Source organism: Amblyraja radiata, chromosome 7 (genome assembly GCF_010909765.2).
Source record: "Amblyraja radiata isolate CabotCenter1 chromosome 7, sAmbRad1.1.pri, whole genome shotgun sequence".
Taxonomy (NCBI): Eukaryota; Metazoa; Chordata; class Chondrichthyes; order Rajiformes; family Rajidae; genus Amblyraja; species Amblyraja radiata.
This window is the reverse complement of record NC_045962.1, coordinates 27,787,467-27,802,965: the sequence shown is the minus strand read 5'-3', so window position 1 is coordinate 27,802,965 and position 15,499 is coordinate 27,787,467. Positions and strand designations below refer to the sequence as shown.

The 15,499-nt window shown below is 38.1% G+C and overlaps 1 protein-coding gene across 2 annotated transcripts in view; it reads left to right on the top strand.

Annotated features, from left to right (window-relative positions):
• itga6 (integrin subunit alpha 6) overlaps positions 1–14,717 on the top strand; it is a 71,390-nt gene extending 56,673 nt beyond the window's left edge. The window contains exons 14-26 of one of the 2 annotated variants that reach the window (XM_033023951.1): positions 1,372–1,490; positions 1,821–2,010; positions 2,506–2,586; positions 2,799–2,878; positions 3,607–3,681; positions 3,808–3,910; positions 4,099–4,272; positions 5,461–5,562; positions 5,646–5,768; positions 5,871–5,969; positions 7,840–7,965; positions 11,613–11,740; positions 12,917–13,050. In XM_033023951.1, the coding sequence (XP_032879842.1) occupies positions 1,372–1,490; positions 1,821–2,010; positions 2,506–2,586; positions 2,799–2,878; positions 3,607–3,681; positions 3,808–3,910; positions 4,099–4,272; positions 5,461–5,562; positions 5,646–5,768; positions 5,871–5,969; positions 7,840–7,965; positions 11,613–11,720 (1,380 nt within the window). In that variant the 3' untranslated portion in view covers positions 11,721–11,740; positions 12,917–13,050. Of the gene's footprint in view, positions 1–1,371; positions 1,491–1,820; positions 2,011–2,505; positions 2,587–2,798; positions 2,879–3,606; positions 3,682–3,807; positions 3,911–4,098; positions 4,273–5,460; positions 5,563–5,645; positions 5,769–5,870; positions 5,970–7,839; positions 7,966–11,612; positions 11,741–12,916 lie in introns of both variants that reach the window. The other variant, XM_033023950.1, reaches the window with a different exon arrangement.
• The last annotated feature ends 782 nt before the right edge of the window (positions 14,718–15,499 follow it).

Here is a 15,499-nt window from a genome sequence, read left to right as displayed (position 1 = left end):
ATCATGCTTGCCTAATCTTCTGGAATTTTTTGAGGGTGTAACTAGGAAAAAGGACAAGGGAGAGCCAGTGGATGTAGTGTACCTGGACTTTCAAAAAGCATTTGATAAGGTCCCACATAGGAGATTAGTGGGCAAAATTAGAGCACATGGTATTTTGCGTAGAGTGCTGACATGGATAGAAAAATGGTTGGCAGACAGGAAACAAAGAGTAGGGATTAACGGGTCCCTTTCAGAATGGCAGGCTGTGACTAGTGGGGTACCGCAAGGCTCGGTGCTGGCACCGCAGCTATTTACAATATACATTAATTATTTAGATAAAGGAATTCAAAGTAACATTAGCAAATTTGCAGATGACACAAAGCTGGGTGGCAGTGTGAACTGTGAGGAGGATGCTATGAGGATGCAAGTTGACTTGGACAGCTTGGGTGAGTGGGCAGATGCAGTTTAATGTGGATAAATGTGATGTTATCCACTTTGGTGGCAAAAACAGGAAGGCAGATTATTATCTGAATTATGTCAAGTTGGGAAAAGTGGAAGTACAATGAGATCTGGGGGTCCTTGTTCATCAGTCACTGAAAATAAGCATACAGGTACAGCAGGCAGTGAAGAAAGCTAATGGCATGTTGGCCTTCATAACAAGAGGAGTTGAATATAGGAGCAAAGAGGTCCTTCTGTAGTTGTATAGAGCCCTAGTGAGACCACACCTGGATTATTGTGTGCAGTTTTGGTCTCCAAATATGAGGAAGGACATTCCTGCTATTGAGGGAGTGCAACGTAAGTTCACAAGGTTAATTCCCGGGATGGCGGAACTGTCAGCTGTTGATAGAATGGAGCGGCTGGGCTTGTATACTCTGGAATTTAGAAGGATGAGAGGGGATCTTATTGAACATATAAGATTATTAAGGGATTACACATGCTTGAAGGCAGGAAACATGTTCCTGATGTTGGGGTCCAGAACCAGGGCCACAGTTTATGAATAAGGGGTAGGCCATTTAGAACGGAGATGAGGAAAAACTTTTTCACCCAGAGAGTTTGGAATCTGTGGTATTCTCTGCCTCAGAAGGCAGTGGTGGTCAATTCTCTGGTTGCTTTCAAGAGAGTTAGATAGAGCTCTTAAAGATTGCAGAGTCGGGGGATATGGTGAGAAGGCAGGAACCAGGTACTGATTGTGGATGATCAGCCATGATCACACCTATATGTTATTTTTGACTGCAATGTAGATATTTGAATCTGAGCTTTCCAACCAATCATGGATGAGGTTGAGGCCTCTGGATGCTCATATGTAGCGTTAGTAAGCGTTAGTAAGCTTGTTTCATTCAAATATTGCAGTATGATACAGCATGGTTTCCCTTGGTTGTGATTTTAATACAGATCCAGTTTTTGAAGGAAGGTTGTGGATCTGACCACATATGCCAGAGTAATCTTCAACTAAAATATCGGTTTGGCTCCAGAGTTGAAAAGCAGCAGGACAAATTTGTTCCTTTACAAGTGTAAGTTTATTTTAAATTTGACTTGTTATTTTATTTTTCATTTTACCAATATTATAGATTTATTTATTATAGATCTACAACAATGCAATTACAAGTTAGGAATTTTTCCCCTTGTGAGAATTGTTTAAGTATAATAGATCAGAGAATAAAATTGAAGTTTATTTAAGAAATAAGTGTTTGCAATAAATGTAAAAAGGATTAAGTACTGAAGATAGGCAACCAATAGATCATTTCCTTGTATTGGAGCATGGAGAAACCATGCTCCAATACATTTGTTCATTGATATGAAGGGAAATATGCAATCATTTATTTTTGTTGCTGTTTCTTTAGGAATAATGGATTGCCAGTATTTAAATTAAGTGACCAAAAGGATATAGTATTGGAAATAACTGTTTCTAACAAGCCATCTGATCCAAGCAATCCGAAAAAAGATGGGGATGATGCGCATGAGGCTCACTTGACTGCAACATTCCCCAAAACATTGACTTACTCTGCATATCGAGTATCATCCCTAAATCAGGTGAGGGTTTCAACTTTCTCCATTTACTTGTTGCTTCTTTGGCCACTCCCAAAATTGTCTTTGGTTGGAAGGTGAATAAATTAATACCAGCAGACTCATACACCTCGTCCAGGTTAGCATATTTTAGCTGGATAGAAGGGAGTACATAATATCTCATCATATGGGTCTAGTTTGTCCTTATCTAATATATAGGTGTGATGCTACGTATTAGGCAGGATGAAAATCAGAGTGGGAATCTTGATTTATTACTTTATCTTCTCCCTCCACCTCTTCATTTCCACCAAATACACCAGTTTCAAGTAACACCAGCAGGCATCCTACAGGCTAGGAATGGGACTGGATGCTCTGGTTGAGATTAGTTAATGCTACACGGAACAGTATATTTCCCTGCTAACAACCGCTTAATTTTATTGGATGTTTGCATAGGTTACCTTTTAATTGATTGCTTACGGTAACAGAAACTTACTTTTATATTATTTCCTGTTTTTATATTAGGACAAAGTAGTATGCATTGCAAATCAAAATGGATCTCAAGCACATTGTGATTTGGGAAATCCTCTAAAACGTGGATCAGAGGTATGCTATTTTCCTTTAATATTCCATGATGCATATTTATATTATTTATACTGGCTATAAAATAAGAGAATTTGTGTTTATCTGTGTTCTAAATTGGAGAAACAATTTGTACAGGATGTTGATATATGCTAAATGTTTCAAGGTCAGTTTATTGTCACATGTGACATTTGAGTGAAATGTTCAAATAATACAATGATGATTTTGATCTCTAGGTTACTTTCCACTTGATCATGAGTACAACTGGAATTACGCTGGACACTGGAAACCTTAACATCAACCTGCAGCTTGAAACGTAAATCAAATTACACATTTGTACTTTGTTTATACATAGATTAAAAATTGCAGTCTTTGATGACGTAATAGATATTTTCTGAGCTTTTGAAACTTGAAGCCTGCATTTTATAGCATTGTACAGCATGGAAACAGTCCCTTCAGTCCCACTTGCCCACGCCAACCTAGATGCTCCATCTATTGGTCCCACCTGCCTGTATTTGACCCACATCCTTCTAAACCTTTTGTATTCATGTACCTGTTCAAATGACTTTTCAATGTTGTTATATTATCTGCATCAAATACCTTCTGGCAGTTCATTCCATATACCCACCACCCTTTGTTTGAAAACGTTTCCCCTCCGGTTCCGATTAAATCTTTCCCCTCACCTAAAATAAAGCGAAATAAATATCTGCAAGGTAATATCTAGTAACACATTAATGAAATGGAATGGCAGAATAACTGATGAATTTGTATTTACTTTGAGTAAATGAACCAACATTTAATTTCCTGCCTTGTTTATCACTGATACTGGTTAGAGATTAAGACTGGGAATTACAACTTTTCCCAATGGTTGTTCTAAAAACAAAATTCAGTGCCATGTCCAATTTAAAACTGATATTTAATTACTCTGCTTTGTCAGGCTTCACCACTTTCTTCTTTGCTCAATTGAGCTGTCGGGGAATCTAAACTAATTTTTTTTTGATCAATTTGGTAATTTGTGATTAAACTTTTCATTTCCATTTACAGGACTAGTGAACAGGTTAATCTGTTATCCGTCGCTACCGCCAGAGTAGTGGTTGAACTACTCTTGTCTATAGTTGGGTGAGTAGGAACACATTCCTCTAGTCTTGTTTTGATGCAAGTATTTTCTCTGTATTGTATTTGTGTTGCTGGATAGAAGAAACTATAATAAAATATAAACAAATAATTGTATTTCTGATTGAACAGTGCTGCAAAACCATCTCAGGTGTATTTTGGAGGTAAAAAAGTAGGTGAGAGTGCGATGAAGACTGAAGAGGATGTAGGAAGTTTGATTCAGTATGAGTTCAGGGTAAGTGTGGTAACATCGTCTATAAAGAAAAATATAGTTAATATCATTTGATTTTAATCCAAATAATGCGTAGTAATTTTTAAATTGTCCATTTTAACAGAATACTGTTTGTGTTGAGATTCACAGCAGCTGCTTTAGATAACAATGGGAGCTTGATATCTACACTGGACACTTTTATCCTTCCACAGATTATTAATTTGGGAAGATCACTTAAAACTCTTGACGATGCTTGGCTTGAAATCATGTGGCCAAAGGCGATTTACAATGGAAAATGGCTACTCTATTTAATGAAAATTACCTCAAAAGGCATTGATTCTGTATCTTGTCAGCCTAGCAGTGAGATTAACGAACGAAACTTGAAGGTAATTTGCTGTTGACTGTTTAAAGATGAGGTTGATTTAAGTTATTTCTGCAGAAATGAATACTTTTTCACAGTGCCGGATTTACGTATAAGCTAAATAAGCTATAGCTTAGGGCCCCCACTTTCTAGGGTGCCCCCCGAAAAAATTGAAAAAAACGGGGTGTACATTTCCAAAATATAAGCGCCTTGCACATGCGCACAACCACGGCCAGCACATCATCGGCCGCCCTGCGCATGCGCACTGCAACGGCAACTGGTCGACGCTGGGCACTTTCTCTCTCGCTTTGAATTGTGGGAGATTTGGCCGCCATGGCTGTCCGGTCGCTGGGGGCCTCACAAGTGGAACAGCTTAGGGCCTCTCTTCATCTAAATCCGGCACTGCTTTTTCATGCCGAGCTGTGCTGTCACTGAGATTTATTTGAGTGTTTGTACGACATGCAGTTTTGTTATTTTCACAAAGGATCAAAATTCAGCTAATGCATACCTAAATGTTCAAGATTTCAGTTTTCATTTAATCCACATAATGTTTGTCCTTTGAAAATAAAACCGCATTTTAATAGTGGTAGAGATGAGGGGATGAAAATTAAGTTTTATTAAAATGATATGTATTTCACTTTCAGAAGATGGTAAATATATAATAGAAAGTAAACAGCCTGTCATGCTTTAAAAGCCCAAATAATCATGTTTCCAAAAGTGATCACCCATGTGATCAGCCAGAAACCCAAAAGTGCAGCATTTGGATTGCACAAGATAACTTGGCACGTTGGAAATCGCATCTCTATCTTCTTGTCTCTTGAACTATAATGATTTTTTGAATAGGCATACTTTAATCTGAAGAAGGGTCCCAAACCGAATCGTCATGCATAATTTATCTCCAGAGATGCTGCCTGACCCGCTGAGATACTCTAGCAGTTTGTGTCTATCTTCTATTTATACCAGCAACTGCAGTTCCTTTCCACACATCCCTACTATTATTAAAATGCAGGTTTATTATCAAAGGACAAAAATTATGTGGTTTAATAATTAACAGAAATTATTAAATGAAAACTGAAATCCTGAACAGTTGAGTATGCATTATCTAAATGATGATCCTTTGTGAAAATAACACGGATAACACATTCCATAATTACAGGCTTAATTTACAGAACATTTTGTGACCGTTGCAATTTACTCAGTTATTTTGTTCTAGGAAACTCCAATCCAAACAAGAAAGAGAAGAGAAGTTGAGGACAATAAGAATACAGGATTAGTTTCTTCTTACTTCACAGGTAAAAGCAAGTATACAACTCTGGTAAGTGCAGGCGTTACTTTAATAATTGAATTGGAATATTTATTTCTGTCTCAAAACTGACTATTCACCTTGATGTTCCACAGGAATGTGGCCAGCATAAGCGTGCTAGTGCTAAATGTGTTAATATAAAGTGTCCCCTCAGAGGTCTTGATAGCAATGCATTTGTGGTCTTGCATTCACGACTATGGAACAGCACTTTCCTCGAGGTAAATATCTCTGAGCAGTGTGCATTAACCTTTTATAAATCTTAGGCTTTACAATTCCTTTTAACATATTGGTTATTAAATGTGTTTAATTCTGTTTTGCAGGAATTTTCAAAGCTGAACTATCTTGACATCATTGTTAAAGCCAAGATAAATGTAGAATCTAAAGCCAAAAACATTGTGGTTAAGAATGCAGAAACGGAGGTAATATACATTGTAGTCATTATGAAGAAATTATGTTTGAAATTAAGACACGTCATTAATGCATATTTTCTGAAATATTTTCTCCAGTTAATGTGAAGGCATTGCATTTGATAGAATAGAATTATCATTTACGTATAATTACTGAAGTCAAGGAGTGAGGATTTATGAGTTCAGCTGACTATAGATTTTTAAGGAATAGGAAGTTAGAAAAAGCAAGAGGCACAGGATTTGTGGATAACTTTTCACTTGCATGTTGGCTGCAAGGGGCACACACCACATGCAGCCACTACATGGAAAAATTGTGGCTATCAAGCCCACAGTGAAACTGTATGTAATGACACCAAATATTTTTTAGCGAAAAGTGTAGGAAGGAACTGCAGATGCTGGTTTAAACCGATAGACATAAAAAGCTGGAGTAATTCAACAGGTCAGACAGCATCTCTGGAGAAAAGGAAAAGGTGACGTTTCGGGTCGAGATCCTTCTCCAGACTGGACAAGGGTCTCGACCCAAAACATCACTTATTCCTTTTCTTCAGAGATGCTGTCTGACCCGCTGTGTTACTCCAGCTTTTAGTGAAAAGGCAAGATTTGAGAGCTGAATGTATCTGAAGAGCTGAATTTGGAACAGGCAAATGTCCATCTACTCAGCTATTTAAATACGATATTAGAGGTTTCAATGCAGATTTAAATCCAAGCACTTTTGACAGGATCCCAGCACTACATATCTTTACAAATTAGCAATGATTTAATGATGATTTTTAAACATCAATATCTGGTGACCGTTATCCTATAATAAAGTATTATTTTGAAGACTGACACAAAATGCTGGAGTAACTCGGCGGGACAGGCAGCATCTTTGAAGAGAAGGAATGGGTGACGTTTTGGGTCGAGACCCTTCTTCAGACTGAGTGTCAAGTCACAGAGATATGGCAGTGTAGGGGGTGAAACCGACAGATCAAAAAGGACGATGATCAAGGAAAATGTAGAATGGTTCATTGTTAGGTGAGGAGAAGGTGACAATGAGGCATACAATTAGTAAAATTTAATCAGGAAGACAGTGAAACTAGTCGGAGGACGATGATGGGGGAGGGACTAAGAGCGAGAGAGAGATGGACAGCGAGAGAGAGAGAGAGAGATGGAAAGCAAAGGTTACTTGTCAATATTCATACTGCTGGGTTTTAAGCTGTCCAAGTGAAATATGAGGTGCTATTCCTCCAATTTGTGTTGGTCCTCGCTTTGACTTTTGAAGACTTGGAAATTAATTATTGCATTACTGTACACTGACAATGACAATTAAAATTGAATCTGAATCTGAAAATCTGATTTTTCTCAATGAATAGATTTTGTAAATGTTGTTGAAGGGAACCTTTCACATCGGTAATGTTTGTTAATTTGGGTAGAAGTAATGAATTTTAATGAACATTATTTAAACTTGCTCTAAACAAGTTGCCTGCATTAGTGAAAAGTAGCGAAACAAAATTGATGGCAGAAGCCTTCAGGAAGTACCTCCATCTCAGGCTTTCAACTGACTCAAGAATTTCACAATCTTAATCAAATATCATTTACCCATAGAAGTGGCACCGCAAAGAGCCCCTTGTATATAATTTTCTTGTATTTTTCATTTGAAGGTTGAAATGTTCGAGTTTATTGTTATTTCTTTGCAGTTACACTGGTTGCTGGAGGATGGTTTCGGTAAATATATCTTATGAAAGAATTTACCAGTTCCTTGTGTGCATGAATGATTGTGATGTGAGGACCAATGTAATGTTGTTGTGCTAATGTGCTTGATCGGTGGCTTTTCTGATGGTTAACCCAGCAATGAAAAGGAGCATTTTTTTGTGATGTTTAATTTTATTAAATGTTCTTTCAGGTACGGGTTACAGTATTTCCTGAAAAAACAGTGAGCCATTATTTTGGAATTCCTTGGTGGATCATTTTTGTTGCGATCCTGGCTGGAATTCTGTTATTGGCACTTTTAATATTTTTATTATGGAAGGTGAGTGCATCTATCCTTTTATTCCACAGACTCCAGAACTAGTTACTGTAACCGTGGTAAATCAACCTGGAATCTTTGTGGTGTATTTTGGCATTTATCTTAGTTGATCACAGTTTGCTTTAAACCAGCCAGTAGTAGATATCTCTATTTTGGGCCAAAATTAATTCCCATATATGCCAATGTCAGCTCTTGCCACAATGCTAAGAACCAGATGGCATTTGCCTTTGCTGTGTAGCCCAAAGAGAATCTGCGAGGAAGCGCTGCTCTAAATTCAGTGGTGAGAACCAACATAGGTCATTCAACTTGGGTATTGTGCAATAGAAGAAGGGGGAACAAGGATGAGTCACAAAGATTCCCAGCAAAATTTAAAGCAGATGCTATCATGAGGCAGGTACTATCCTAACACTTAAGAGACATTTAAGAGACAGGAAACAAAAGAGTAGGGATTAACGGTTCCCTTTCAGAATGGCAGGCAGTGACTAGTGGGGTACCGCAAGGCTCGGTGCTGGGACCGCAGCTATTTACAATATACATTAATGATTTAGATGAAGGGATTCAAAGTAACATTAGCAAATTTGCAGATGACACAAAGCTGGGTGGCAGTGTGAACTGTGAGGAGGATGCTATGAGGATGCAGCGTGACTTGGACAGGTTGGGTGAGTGGGCAGATGCATGGCAGATGCAGTTTAATGTGGATAGATGTGAGGTTATCCACTTTGGGAGCAAAAACAGGAAGGCAGATTATTATCTGAATGGTGTCAAGTTGGGAAAATGAACTACAATGGGATCTGGGGGTCCTTGTTCATCAGTCAATGAAAGTAACCATGCAAGTATAGCAGGCAGTGAAGAAAGCGAATGGCATGTTGGCCTTCAAAACAAGAGGAGTTGAGTATAGGAGCAAAGAGGTCCTGAGACCACACCTGGAGTATTGTGTGCAGTTTTGGTCTCCAAATTTGAGGAAGGACATTCTTGCTAATGAGGTAGTGCCGCGTAGGTTCACAAAGTTCATTCCCGGGATGGCGGGACTGTCAAATGTTGATAGAATGGAGCGGCTGGGCTTGTATACTCTGGAATTTAGAAGGGTGAGAGGGGATCTTATTGAAACATATAAGATTATTAAGGGTTTGGACACACTACTAGAGGCAGGAAACATGTTCCCGATGTTGGGGGAGTCCAGATCCAGGGGCCACAGTTTAAGAATAAGGGGTAAGCCATTTAGAACAGAGAAACACTTTTTCACACAGAGTTGTGAGTCTGTGGAATTCTCTGTCTCAGAGAGCGTTGGAGGCAGGTTCTTTGAATACTTTCAAGAGAGAGAGCTAGATAGGGCTCTTATAGCGGAGTCAGGGGTTATGGGGAGAAGGCTGATTATGGATGATCACGGGGTACTGATTGTGGATGATCAGCCATGATCACATTGAATGGCGGTGCTGGCTCGAAGGGCTGAATGGCCTACTCCTGCACCTATTGCCTATTGAACAGGTACATAGATGGGATAGGTTTAGAGGGTTATGAGCCAAGCGCAGGCAGGTAGGACCAGTGCAGAGGGGGCACTAGTTGGTGCGGTGAAGTTGGGCCAAAGGGGTTGTTTCCACACTGTATAACTGATTCTAAAATTGTTGAAAGGAACATTGGCTACGTCGCCTGACCTAGAGGCTGTCAAAATAAGTATTTTTTGATATCTTAGAATAATTCTAAAATTATTTAGAAATATTCTATAATTATTGGAAATTAAGGACATTTAGAGATTTTAATAATTAATTAAAAAAAATAAACTAAGGCAATAACATTGAAATGAAATCAAACAAATAAATTATGAATATTATGTCTAAATGAGTCTACATGTAATGAACGTGATTTATAAACTGCAAACTTTATTTCTTCTGTTCTTATACAGTGCATTCAGAAAGTATTCAGACCCCTTCACTTTTGTTACATTACAGCCTTATTTTAAAATGGATTAAACTCATTTTTTTTATCATCAATCTACACACAATATCCCAGAATGAAGAAGCGAGAACAAGTGTTTAGAAAGTGTTTTTGCAAAGTGATTAAAAATAAATGACTGACATATCACATTTACATAAGTATTCAGCCCCTTTGCTATGACACTCAAAATTGAGCTTGGGTATATCCTGTTTCCATTGATTATCCTTGAGATGTTTCTACAACTTGATTGGAGTCCATCAGTGGTAAATTAAATTGATTGGACATGATTTGGAAAGGCACACACCTCAGTTGACAGTGCATGTCAGAGCAAAAACCAAGCCATGAAGACTAAGGAATTGTCTGTAGACCTCCGAGACAGGATTGTGATCTGGACAGATCTGGGGAAGGGTATAAAACAATTTCTGCAGCATTGCAGGTCCCGAAGAGCACAGTGGCCTCCGTCATTCTTAAATGGAAGAACTTTGGAACCACCAGGACTCTTCATAGAGCTGGCCGCCCGGCCAAACTGAGTAATCAGGGGAGAAGGGCCTTGGTCAGGGAGGTGACCAAGAACCCGATGGTCACTCTGACAGAGCTCCAGAGTTCCTCTGTGGAGATGGGAGAAACTTCCAGAAGGACAACTATATCTACAGCACTCCGCCAATCAGGCCTTTATGGTAGAGTGGCCAGACAGAAGCCATTCTTCAGTAAAAGGCACATGACAGCCCGCTTGGAGTTTGCCAAAAGGCGTGAGAAACAAGAATCTCTGGTCTGATGAAACCAAGATTGAACTCTTTGACCTGAATGCCAAGTGTTACGTCAGGAGGAAACCAGGCACTGGCTAATACCATACCTATGGTGAAGCATGGTGGTGGCAGCATCATGCTGTGGGAATGTTTTTCAGCGGCAGGAACTGAGAGACTAGTCAGGATCGAGGGAAAGATGAACGGTGCAAAGTACAGGGATCCTTGATGAAAACCTGCTCCAGAGCGTTCTGGACATCAGATTGAGGCGGAGGTACACCTTCCAACAGGACAACGACCCTAAGCACACAGCCAAGACAATGCAGAAGTGGCTTCGTGACAAGTCTCTGAATGTCCTTGAGTGGCCCAGCCAGAGCTCAGACTTGAACCCGATCGAACATCTCTGGAGGGACCTGAAAATAGCTGTGCATCGATGCTCGCCATCCACCCTGACAGAGCTTGCGAGGATCTGCAGAGAAGAATGGGAGAAATTACCCAAATACAGGTGTGCCAAGCTTATAGACTCCAATTAAGAAGACTTGAGGCTGTAATCACTGCCAAAGGTGCCTCAACAAAGTACTGAGTAAAGGGCCTGAATACTTATGTAAATATATTTCAGTTTTTTTTAATTACTTTGCAAAAATTGCTAAACACCTGTTTTCACTTTTTAATTATGGAGTATTTGTGTGTGTTAGATTGATGGGGGGGAAAATGAATTTAATCCATTTTAGAATAAGGCTGTAACATAACAAAATGTAGAAAAAGTGAAGAGGTCTGAATACTTTCTGAATGCACTTCTGAATGTATTTTAAATGTATTTTGAAAACATCTGAGGATTCTGGTTATGATTGGTTGCGTACTGTGAAATATGTGTGCAACTTTTAACGAGTTAAAACAACAAGTTTTACATTATAACAAGTGGTTACTGGTAAGTGGCATCAGAAAAAAATGATTATTAAACATTGTATCTTGTAGTTTGGTTTCTTCGGCAAAAACAAAGGTTCCCACTATGACGGCAGGTATAACAAGGCTGAGATCGATGTTCAGCCATCTGACAGAGAAAGACTTACTACTGATGCATAATGTTGACAGTCACTAATTTGGTAAATAGTCAGTCTATTGGTCTCTGATTGTTGGATTGGAATGGCATGGTGTGGGGAGCTTGGCATCACTTTAATCTTCCTGTTCCTCAAAAGGGATACATCTCACAGATTGACAGCATTAACACTGAAACAAAACCTTTTGCTTATTGGAGTGTGGATAATATACAAATACAATATTCTGATGTTAAAAATAACACGGGGAATCATTTTAAATATATAACTTAATTCTAAATTATACAATTAGATTATTAATTATTTCTGAATTGAAAATGTAATTCCTTACAAAGAAGAATTAGCAAACACAGTCCCCAACTGTTGCTTAGACACACAGATGCTGTCATATTTATTGGAGCTTTTCAGTATTTGTGCAACTTTGCTGCAGCCTTCTTTGCATGTAACTTCTTGTTTGGGAAATGGTGCTTGCCCTTTAGGTGACTGAATACGGGAACTTCCGCACTTGTGTTATTTCGCACGTTCCAGCTCTCAGAAATGATTTAAACTTTTTATCGGCAGTTATCCGTCCAGCATTAATTTGTTTCTTTCCAAATTGTACTTTGTGTAGTGATATTTTCTGAACCACCATTCAGGTTTTTTGATTTGTAATTTCAAACCTATTTATTAAAAATACATCAGTAAGACTTCTATAGTTTGCATCTTTCCTCACCAAAGTAATATTTTTTTAAATGGATTGTTTGCTGGAGTCAATAGTGAAAGAAACAAATATTTTCATCATGGGAAAGAGTAACTTCTGTTATGTTGTTACAAATATTTTTGATGGAGTTCATTCCCTAAATTTCCTGTAATTATCCTGCTACAATGAGTTTGGAATAAATTGAAGATATGTTTTTCCCATGTCACCATCAGAAATTTTAACTGAAAATGTAATCTGTTGAGCTGCTCCTGAACCAATCAACTTGCTGAACTGCAAGTCAATTTGTTTCCACTGTTTCTCAAGGAGACTTATTTTCAAGTTCCTTGAAAAATATCTAAACTTAAGGCTTCTCTTTGCTTTCTGTGTTGCAAGGCTGTGGGCTAATGGTGGTTTTGACTTTATTACTATAAATGTTTAATATTAATAACTATTGCATTCTTAAGCAGGTTTGCATGCTCTAGAATTATTCCTACGGGTATAGTATTATAAACAACTGATTCTTTTAATTGCCTCTTCACATTTAGTGTGGATTTTTTAAACGTTCCCGTTATGAAGATAGTGTTCCACGGTACCATGCAGTTCGAATCCGGAAAGAAGAGCGCCCCTTTGAGGATGAAAAATTAAGCAAGAAAAGAGGCAAGAAACAATGGATGACAACTTGGCAAGAAAATGAGAGCTACTCCTAAGAAATCCACGAATGCCTTAAACTAATTGAATTTGGGAGTCTAAAGCAACTCATCCATATTGGTACAGCGTTGGCTTCTCTTCAACAAAGGATGATTCTTGATAACGCAGAGTCTTTCTGCTCTGCACATCAAATATCTCAGCATGTCTCCCTCCTTTACATCAGAATGCATTTTGGTGTTCATAGCTTTTTAGACTGTGCTTCAAGTTTTGGTACTAAAGACATGCCTTACAAACCAAGTGTGCAGCAATGTGAGACTGAATTAGTGTCTGCTTCAGGATGTGGGTGTGAAAAAATACTTCCATTGAATTTAAGCAACATTTTGGCTTTAGGCTTTTTTTAATCTGTCAGCTGTAACAAACAATTAATTTTTAATTGATATTGCCAGGACCCAGATGAGCAGAAATGTAGAGTTTGAAAAAAAATGTACAGATTTGTAAATAGTTATATATTTTAGAATGTCCTGGTATTTATGTTGTCATCAAATTGTCCATTTAGTAATAGTAGGGCCACAGATCTCCCTTCAAGGGTCTTGCTTTTAGAAATGGACTACTTATTGCTTTGGTCAATATTTTTAGTCAAGATATAGACCTGAATAAAATGGGTGTTATATCTTAATGAAGCACTGTCTATTTGCTTATAGTTAGCTTTATTCAGAATAACTACACTCACCACATCCTACTGAAAAAGGAAGGTAAATATTTAATGAACTCATGAGGTTTGTTCGAATTCTTAAAGCATTTTGTCCAAAAACGTAATTTGTTACTTTACAATATCGGAGGATAAATGTTTTTGTACCATAAAATTAAGCAAGAATACTTTAAAAACACTGTACATATTTACATTGCAAAGGAAAGTATGTTAGCGAGTTTGCAAGTTGTGAAAAAGAAAATTTACAGATGGTATAAAAGTATTTTGTGCCTGAGAGCATGAGGGTGGTGATTATGCGTCTATTATATTGGAGGAGGAAGAGAATATTGAAAGGGAGTGCTCAGCCAGTTGCAGACACTAACCCAATTATTATGGAAGAACAGTGCTTAAGAAAAAGAAAGCTTACTGGGAGGGATGGTGTTTATGCCCATATCACAGGGAGTTTACAAAATGCACTGAGACTGGAGAAGAGGTTTGTTGTTCTGTCAATGGTCAACTTTTTTCCTTGGACAAGTGCTGGTTGTGGTTCATAGTCTGCTGGTTTTATTTTGTGAAAAATGTCTTTATCCCAGGTAATTATCTGAGCTGTCCCTTTCAGATTGTGTTATCTTTAAATTCAGTATTATTCATGTTACAATTGGCGCATGAGCATACTGTACATACCATCTGAAAGATAGATTATCTTTTGTCCTGACCTGTGGATCCATGTTTCAATCTTGCTCCCAAACCAGCAATGTTCAACAATGGATAAATCTGTTAAGGAAGATTTCTACTTGGTTCAATTATTTTTCTTTACCCATAGTGTTCTGTTAAGAAGTGTATTACCTGCTCAAGTTGCAATTCTTCCTTTTACAAGTTTCATGACTAATGATGAGACTATGGATCCGTATGGATTTTCCAGTATCCTTATCAACATTTTTCTGTTTTCCGATTGTCTTTTTTATTTTGCAATTCTGCTTTGTTTATAAATTCACATGATACTGTATTCATTTTCTTGTCGTCCTTTGTCTCATTTTGCACATTTGTAGGTATTTCTTTCAAGCAGACATTGACATCCATTTTTATATTATCAGTGAATTCAAAGGACAGATTATTAAAAAAAATAAAAACATCACATTACTCAGGGCTACCAACATTGGGTGAGAGTTGAGAGTGAGAAATTGTGGAGCAACCGAGGGGGGGAGGGTGTTGGAGTGGGTGTACCCCCCCCCCCCCCCCCACGGAAGAGAGCTTTTACATTTTTCAGCTTGAAATTGTGCAATCTGGTGCATAATGTAGTGAGTCTTTTAACTTGCACTTGAATGCAGCATTTATGCTTTTTAAATTGGATTAGGTATTAATAAGGTTAGGCTAAATTACATTCCTAATTACATTCCACAGTAGAGCCAGGCTCTGATCAACAGGTGCAGCACATGAATGACCTTAGTATATTCATGTATGGAAATCAGATTATAATTCATTCTGTTATGCATGCATATATATATATATATATAGAGAGAGAGAGAGAAAAGAGAAACAAGGCAAGAGTCGGACTTCCATCACTGTTCTGCACAAATAAATCAATCAACCTTTCTACCATGGGTCATGGCAATTGAACAGGATCTAGAATCATTTTCCCTTTGCCATGGTCGAATGGTGGAGTAGGCTCAATGACCTAATTCTGCTCCCATGTATAATGGTCTTTCCTGATCATGGGAAACTGATATTAATTAAGCCAGATTGAGCAGAGACCATAATATTGGACAAACAGCTGTAGAACTCAACTGAGTAA